The sequence below is a fragment of the Orycteropus afer genome, unplaced genomic scaffold (assembly GCF_000298275.1).
Source record: "Orycteropus afer afer isolate SDZICR_OR568_19922 unplaced genomic scaffold, OryAfe1.0 scaffold00119, whole genome shotgun sequence".
Classification (NCBI taxonomy): domain Eukaryota; kingdom Metazoa; phylum Chordata; class Mammalia; order Tubulidentata; family Orycteropodidae; genus Orycteropus; species Orycteropus afer.
In genome coordinates, this window is record NW_006921706.1 from 8,108,828 (window position 1) to 8,118,378 (window position 9,551).

At 33.7% G+C, this 9,551-nt stretch overlaps 1 protein-coding gene across 1 annotated transcript in view; it reads right to left on the reverse strand.

Moving 5' to 3' along the window:
* Positions 1 to 7,645: 7,645 nt before the first annotated feature.
* Positions 7,646 to 9,551, reverse strand: part of MIOS (meiosis regulator for oocyte development) — a 43,335-nt gene continuing 41,429 nt past the window's right edge. Inside the window, exons 9-10 of the mRNA XM_007944081.2 lie at positions 8,473 to 8,602; positions 7,646 to 7,742 (exon numbers count right to left, since the gene is read on the reverse strand). Coding sequence (XP_007942272.1) covers positions 7,646 to 7,742; positions 8,473 to 8,602 — 227 coding nt within the window. The remainder of the gene's footprint in view (positions 7,743 to 8,472; positions 8,603 to 9,551) is intronic.

Genomic DNA, 9,551 nt, shown 5'->3' on the forward strand with positions numbered 1-9,551 from the left:
AATCCGTTATGATCCACACAGTTGAATGCTCTTGTACAGTCAATAAAACACAAGTAAACATCTTTTTAGTATTCTTTGCTTTCAGCTAAGATGCATCTGACATCAGCAATGATATCCCTTGTTCCACATACTCTTCTGAATACAGCTTGCACTTTTGGAAGTTCTCTGTCTATATATTGCTGCAACTGTTTTTGAATTATCTTCAGTAAGATTCTACTTAGCATCCTCAAAGCAACCTTACTGTGGATTGAATTGTGTTCCCCAAAAAAGATGTTCAAGTCCTAATTCTTGGTACCTATGAATATGACCTGATTTGGAAAGAGTCTTTGCAGATGTAGTTAACTAATTACTGAAATAAGGTGGGGTCTAATCCAACGTGTCTGGTATCCTTATAAAAAGAGGAGAGGTACAAAGAGACTGATATAGAGGCCTATCAGTCATATGAAGGAGACAGAGATTGGAGTAATACCGTCATAAGCCAAGGAATGCCTGGGACTACCAGAAGCTGGCAGAGACAGGAAGAACCTTCCCCTAGAGCATTCAGAAAGAACATAGCCCTATGAACACAGTGAATTTGGACTTCTAGACTCCATAACTGAAAGAATTGTTTGCCGTATTAAGCTAACCAGGTTTTGACATTTTGTTATGGTAGTACTAGGAAATTAATACAAATCTTTCTTGACTTTATGTTAAAATAAAGTTAGACATGAAGACAGAAAAAGTTGAAAACTCACAATAACCATCACTAGCCATCTTCTAGGATCTGAAAAGAATCTGAAGTCTAAGGCTCAAGCAATTAGATTGAGAAAAATCTCTGCTGATTCCACTTCATTTTATAGCCAGAGTCAGCACTGAAGAAAATACACATGTACTTCCACTGGGTGACCAACACAAGATAGTTCAGAGGTAGATTAGGTGGTAGGTCTTATGAAATTCAGAGAGCAAAGATAGGAAAAGAGGAAATATGAGAGGACTTACTAAAAGTGTCATACTGGAAGAAGAAAGTAATGAGGACATTTAAGTTCAAGAACTTTAGGATAGGAATCCCAAAAGCAGAAAGAGATGTTTAAAATAGAAGTTCTAAACTCCATTCATTTCCCTGGCATGTTACCACTTTACCAAAACAAAAATCACTTTTCTTATAAGCCTATACAGATGTTCATTCTTTCATCTGTCTCAAAAATACAGCCCACATCATCCAGACATCTAAATATGTTCTTATCCTCCCACTTTCATATTTGCTTGCAGAAATATGAGTATCAAGTGTCAACCTAGATCTTCTAACTTGCCTCCTTTCTGGATTAATGTTGACCAAGCATGTCTAACTTGATCCTTGATCCTTTGTTCCCTAAAGAAATTAATTTGTCTACGTCCTTGTCTACTTTGTTTCATGAAAGGTGCACCATTTCATACAGTTAGTTTCATACGTGACAGTGCTATAGATTGAGAATCTTAGTGGTTGTTCTTGAAAAAAGAATGACTATTTTCATGCCTCCCATGCTTTCTTCCTCAATCTAAGATTTTGTGATGGTGGCTGATAACCATCCCACTCCCCACATCCCTCCCCCCCAAAAAAAACTTTATCAAGTGTGACAGTGACACAAAAGGGATTATTTTCCTTTATTTTTAATGCCATAACTTAATTATTTAAATGCTAATCGATAGTCCTAGCACAACCCTCTAGTGGCAGAATCAATTTCAGTAATGATGCTGATGGCTGCAATATGAACAAGTGAAGCCTTCAGTGCTAGGTACAAAAAGAATGGAAATGATAGGTACCTCATTAATCATTTATTCAAGAGATGAATGTGTTCAGTTGCTGATAGGGGGCTGTAGGTGAATGCTGCCAAAATGAGAAATGTCAATTGTCAGACCTCATGCATAATAACTGTGGAGCTATTTTTAAGCTTCTTTGAAGATTAAAGTTATGCCCTTTTTCCGTACAGTTCCGTCACATATGCTTGGCAATTTTGTTCTTTGAGAATTCATTTTCACTCTGCTCAGATGTCTGTGCTTGAGAAAATATATCCAACTCAAAGTCTAGCATAAGATACTTGAAAAGTTATTTAGAAATCTGCCGAGCTCCACATATGGAGGGGAGGGAATGGACCCTAAAAGAATTGAAAAAGAGGCAACCCAGGAAAGATGTCACTTTTGGGTTACATTTTTTTCCCCCATAGGATATGTTTCATCAGCATGGATGACGTAAGTTATTAATTTCTCAGGTCCCCAGAAGAAATAGACATAATCTATATTTCCTGTAACATTTTCTTGAGATAAAACAATTCAATAAAATACTTAAAAGTTGTCCCAAATGACCTTGACAATCTGCCCCAGGACACTCATTTCCAATTTGTGTCCAATCTTTCCAGTGGAAAATAATGTCCCGCCTTGAGTATTCTTTTGGAAGCTAAAACAGAGCAACCAACCAAAAAACCCAAATTTACTCCCATCGAGTTGATTACAACTCATAGCGACCCTCATTGGGCTTCCAAGGCTGTAAATTTTTACGGAACCAGATTGCCCTTTCTTCCACGGAAGGGCTGGTTGGAAGCTAGCAGTGACTTGTTATTCGCTGAGAGAGTTACACTCACTTTACTAAAAAGAATGCAATATATTTTTGGAAGCTAACTTTAAAAAGATGAATTGTCCTAAAAGTCACAACTGACTCTACACTCTATTTTTAAAGGAAGGGAAAGAGCAAACAATTGAAGATGAGACAATGCATTACTTTTGCAAAAGACTCTACTCCCAAGTTTATCAAGTTGCTGAGTATTTATGCTCCATAAATTAAACATCTTCATCCATTTAGGGAACATCTATGTACAGTAAAGACATAGTCACAGTTGTACAAATATTAAGTCTACCTGCTTAATTGCATAACACAAATTCCCATATTGATAGGAAAAAGAAATTTTTCTTTACGTAACTCATATATGTGAAGAAAAGCACACAAATTTTTAAATTCCAAAAATTTGAAAACTGTAGCACAGGAACTTGGAACTATTCAAATTTTTACCAATATCAGTCATCATAATATTTGCTGGATGATTCTTAGTTTTGCCACGTTTGACAGCAGTAACTTATTTAACTGTCATCAGCAAAATGTATGGCTGCAATGTGATATAAATCTGTATAAGCATAATTTTGACATTTGCTATCTCATACTCTAGGCTTTCTCATACACACGTGCATGCACACACACACACACACGTATGTAACATTCTTTAAATTTAAAAAGATCAATGATTTCCATTAAAATAATTTTTTAATAAAAATGCCTGCTTCAAATTTATGAGACATTAATCCCTTCAAATGCTCTTCCAGATTACCCTTTGTAATTCTGTATTTTAAAAGCCCAACTAATTTGATTCCTGTATCTGAATTTCCAGTTAAGAAATTACATTAAGGCCTTTCATAAATTGAATGATAAAAGTCCATATGCACTGAATTACTATTATTGTTGCTTCTTATATTACATAATTATCTTTTAATTCCAAACTTACCCTTCTGCAAAGTGTTTTAAAACACTGTACTATTAATAGCAGGTCAGTAAGAAAATTGTCTACCTGCCTGTCTACCACTGTCAAACAAACAAACAAAAAAATAGTCATCACTGGCAATGAGTTATGTTAAAATTTACTCTAGATTAGGCTTGGACAATAATGAAATAAATTCTATACATAGAGGAAAAGTTTCCTCAAAGAGCCAAAACAGAGGAGTCAGAAAATCCCATGAGGAAGATCTAGCAGAGACAAGATTGAAATAGATTCATTAATTATGTACCACTAACCTGAGGGAGATCCGAATTATTTTATGCATCCATTCACCACTGTGCTAATACATGGAGAATAAAGTTCACTACCTAGCTATTTCCAAACATGATAAGCTTTTTATGAGAGGATCACATATTTACTATTCCTAAATACTGTGAAATATGGAAATTAGAAAAATAATTCCCAAACAATTAGATCTCAATATTATAAATTCCTGTAGCAAGTTTCTTTAGCTCATAGAATACTTCCCAGTGTTTGACTATTATTCATTGTGGTAATAACAAGATACTAGGGCCATGGATAAATGAATTATGCAAAGAATACATTATCATATAGAAACCAGAAGATACAGACAAGCAAGAATAAAGTCACTCAAAATCCCACCCCTTAAAAATGACCATTGTTGTTCACAGGGGACAGCAAGCTCAGTTGGTACAGCACACCACATAAGTATCACACATCTTAGTTTGGTGAGTAGCAACTGGGGTCTTAAAAAGCTTGCAAGCAGCCATCTAGATGCAATGTTAGGTCTCTCCTCATCCACAGCAAAGAATGAAGAAAACCAAAGATGCATGGAAATAATTAGTCCAAATATATTTATGTACAATACATTCTATAACTTGTCTCCCCTTCTACTTACCAATATATCATAAATCTTCCTTGTCAATAAATACATCTATACTACTTGAATAGCTTCTTGGTATCCGAAGAATATTGGAATGCACTGTATGTATGAACCATATTTCCTCATTTCTCCATTGTGGGACATTAGGTTTTCAAGTTGTTAATTATAAATAATACTGAGATCAGTCACCTCTTATAAACATACATCTTCACGCACTTATCCAATCATTTTCCCCAGAAAACATTTTTAAGGCCAACTGTACAGATTCACCATAACTTTAATTTTCACCCTTGGGTTCATTCCTATATCATATACTCCTATGCAGTCATTTGGAGGAATTTTGCATACAATAAATAATTCTTAAAAAAAAAACAAAAAAACCCACTACCATCAAGTTGATTCTGATTCATAGTGATCCCCATAAGGTTTCCAAGACTATAAATCTTTATGGAAGTAGATTGCCCCATCTTCCCCCTGCAGAGCAACTGGTGGATTTGAACCACTGATCTGGTTAGCAGCCACCAGAGTTCCTTAACTCTAAATACAGAATAAACAAAAGAAGCTAAGTCCTATCTCAAAAGATTTATGTAAATAAACTAGATTTTTCTAGATTTATGTAAATAAACTCTTGGAAAATTTTCATTCCTGAGAAAAATGTATATTCTTCTTTGCTCAAACTATGCCATATTCATTTAAAAAGTACTGACACAAGAGTAAAGAGTAAAGAGTTAGGTACCAATCTTGCTAATCACAACTCACAAAGCTCTGTGACAAGGATATGGGCTTCCGAGTGGGAGTGGAGTAAACAGGAAAGCACTCAACCATTAACTTGGCGGATTAGACCCACGCCAAGGCACCTAAGAAGAAAGGCCTGGTGATCTGCATTCGGAAACCCCGTGGGGTGCAGTTTTACCTACAACATACGGGGTTGCCAGGAGTTGAATTAGCCTCAACAGCAATTGAAGCAAAACAAAAAACCCAACAACCAAAACTGGCAATTACCCATGGGTATCGTACCATTTTAAGAGGAGGTAACCAAAACTCAGAACAGTCAAGTCAGTTACCCAAAATACTGGGGTTGGGATTAGAATTTTAGTTTCAAAGCCTATACCTGCAATATTAGTCCAACTAAATGAGTGACAGAAATTAAATCCAAACATCCAAATACAGAGCTGTACTCTTACCATATACTTATCATATGTAGTACTGATGACAGAATGCTACTTTTTAAATATTCCATTTTAAATGATAACCATTTTGGAAAGCATATTAAAACTGAAAAAGAGAGATTAAAGGTAGGCTGCTTCGAAGATTAAGCATCAGCTCTGCCATCAAAATAGTACTATTTTATGGGGATTGTTTGTAAAAGATTCATTATTTCCAGATACGTCATGCTGACTTCAGTCCAGATTTATTCACTCGTTTAAAAACTAACAATAACACTTTTATCAAACACTTCTATTGAACATGTTTAGGTAAAATATCTTGAGTTTTAAACCCAAGTAACAGTGATCTAGTTATAAAAATGGGAAAGTAATTTGAATCTATTTTCATGGTTGACACACACTGAAATGCAAAGCAAATAGAATCTTATAAACTGCATGTTTCAGCTTCAGAGAAACTGCTAGGGTGACAAACACAATCTTAAAAATGTCACCCTACATAATATGATTACAAATGAAGATTATTTACAAAAGACTCTATATTCCCGCTTCATTGTAATGTATTTCCAAAAATTATAAATATTTTAGATACAACCTTCCTCTAAATATAAACTCATTATTTTTGTATGCTATTTTAGCTAAGGAGAAATTAAAATGTATATGGTAAGAGTCTGACATTACTTAAATCTGATTTTCCATATTTAGAACATAGTAAACTTGAAAGGGAACACTTCAACTGTTCAGTAAGACATTTTTCAAAAACTGGAAAAAAAGGCCCCTTTAATAGCAATCTCTGTAAAAAAAACTTGTAAATATTCTCAATCCTTTCATTTTAAAAGAAGACTGTCATTTAAGTAAGATCTTTAGAGAACATATGCAATACATCCACTGTTTTCCTCAAAAAACAACTTCTGAATCAGATTTCAAGGTAAAAAAAAAAAAAATCCCTTTTTGTTCCAATATTTAAGTGACAACTCAAACTAATCTAATAGATTCTATTTTTCATCCCATAAAGCTAACACGAAAGCTCTTAAAAGTCCTTAATTTAACATATTTTTTCTTTCCAAAGTCTGTAAGTTTTAGGTTTAATTTCTATTTTATATATGAACAAATTTCAACTACAGAATGCAGTCAATTCTCTCTTACCAGAGAAGCATCCTATATAAATCTTTTGTCCCAAAGTCCCCAGTTGACCTTAGGAAGAACGGTATTCCAAATAGGAGAGATTTGACAGTAGGAGATATTGACATGGACTATGTTGAATGACTGAATGGTCACATATAATCTTGCATAGATTTTTATTCAATGAAATGCTCCCAGATAAAGATGATGAATTCATATGTAGAGAAATCTTAAAAGACAAATCAGGACACTGGGAGGAAAACGGCTGAAATAGAAAATTTTATAACAAGTTCCTTTGAAATGATGCATACTTTCCTTTTTGGAACAGAAAAAGTTGTAAGATACATTCTTAACTTTGTCTTTTCTAGGAAGACAATCATGGTCTGTGCAGAAAGTATAGGAGGGAAAAGCTTAAAAATACGTATTACCCATACATTGATAACATTTATTCTCCAGTTTGGTGTAGGGTCTCTCCAATTCTAAAAAAGTGAAAATCCAAAATTCTTAACTTTATCTAAAAGGAATCTAAGCATGAATGTGGTTCAACTATGGTTTGAATCACTGAATTCATAATTTTATTCTATTTTAAAAGCATACTAATTTTATTGAAAGATATTCAACTTCAGCTTTGAAGATATGGGTTCAAGGTTTTTCATGCTTATTCTAAAAACTCTGCTTGTAGAGCATTCGTAATTGTAAAACCCTATAAAGTTTTTCAAAATGAACTTTTTCAATCTACCGAACAGAACTCACGCCCACCATTTAATGTTCATTTCAGTAGCATTTGTCTCTGTGAAGCATATCAAAATCACTCAAACTTCAAATTGCTGATCTGATAGAATGATTTATTTCCCATTACAGGAATGTCATGAGTGACTTGTTCTGAGGTATGTTTTGAACTATGAAGGACTTCTATTAGAAAGCTCCACACTTGAAGGTTTCCTTTAGGAGATAACATTTTATGGCTGGACAGTCTCTGCAGGTACCAGATTCCCTGTTGTATCCAACTGCATACATTTACATGTACAAGCAGACACAGGGCACTCTGCATGGTCCCTAAAAAAAATAGGTCAAATAAAAGTTAAAAATCCACACCACATTACACATACATACATACAGTGCTACATCACTTGGAAAAACATAGGAATTAAAGTCCAAAGACAAAAAGCTTTAAATTAGAAATGACTGTCAAGCCAAACTTGGGAAGAAAGTTACTAAAAAAATGAATACGTTTGCTTTCTAAAGATATATAACAAGATTCTTATGTACTATTAAGGTGACAAGGTGACAGGAATGTGTTCAGTTTAAAGTCCATGTCAGAAATTGTGCATAAAAGTTACAGTTCTACAGGATCATTGGGACTGTTCAAAACTAAAGTTAAATATGATCTTGAGAGTCTCCACTGCACAGGTACCTACCTAACACACTGAATTAGAAGCCAAGTGATGTAGCAGTACAATACATATTCTATAATTTCATTTGTATTTCAATTTTATGATAAATTTTAGAATATTCAGTCTGTTGCAAACAATTTTAAACATATCCTCTCCCCAAATAAATAAAGCTAACTAATGTTACTCAAACATTTTAACCCATATAAAATATTTAAACCATTTCTTATATTAACACCACCTTTGTTAACATAAGTGACAATAAAAAGAAATTCATCCTTTGGCTACATATGGATAGATAAACCTGAACGATTTAAAAGGGCCATGTGATTTATTCCTATAACTCCAGGGATATATAAATAAACGTAAACGTAAAGAAGGAATGTACTGATTACCTGAACCAACTCAGCATATGTCCAGCATGCCCCCCATGTCTGCAATTGTGACACCATGTAAACCAGTTGTTAAACTGAGCTAGTTTTTTGTCCTTGCTCAAGTCTACCTTTTCATCTGATTTGGATCCTCCTATGGGGAAAATAAAATTGTCTTCATTAACTATATCAGAATATTTTATTCAATATTTGTCAAAAGATATTTCTAGTTTAGATTGAATGAATACTAAATGATAGTTTATCCACATTTTAAATAGCCAATAGAAAGTAGAAATAATGAAAGTCTACTAAGCAACAATCTCCATTAAAACCTTTAGAGAAACTAAATCATTTTCTTCTCACAAAGAAATCTTCCTACAATGAATCTTCCCCTAAAGAAAACATCAGCCCTATTTATAGGTAAGTTCTATCAAACATTGGAGTGACACGTAATTCTTATCAGCACAAACTCTTTCAAAGAGTAGAAAAAGCACTTCATGAGGCTGATACAACTTTGCTAACAAAACCAGACAAAAATAATATGAAAAAAGAAAATTATAGCCCAATCTCCTTACTGAACATAGGTGAAAAGAAATGCTAATCAAAATATTGACAAACAGAATGTTGTAATATCATAATTATACGATACAGCAATTTTACTTCTTGGTAAATAGCTTTGCATATGGCAAAAGAAGACATACGCAAAAATACTCAGTCACATTATTCATAATAAAAAAAAATCTGGAAACAACCAAAATGTCCATCATTAATAGATCAGAAAAACTGTGTTCCAGTCATGAATAGAACACTACATAATAGTGAAAATTTAATAAACTACACCAATACTCATAAGGATAATTGTAACTATAAAAGGAAAAAACAATGTTCAGGAAAAAAAGACAAATAAAAACACATTCCATAGAATTCATTTAAAAAGACTTCAAAACACAGGCAAAATTAAAAGCATCTTCTCAGATCATAATGCTATCAAATTAGAAATCAATATAGGAGGATCAGCACCAAAAGAGTAAACACATGGAAGCTAAACAACACCCTCCTTGAGAAAGACTGGGTAAGAGAAGAAATCAAAATTGAAATTCAAA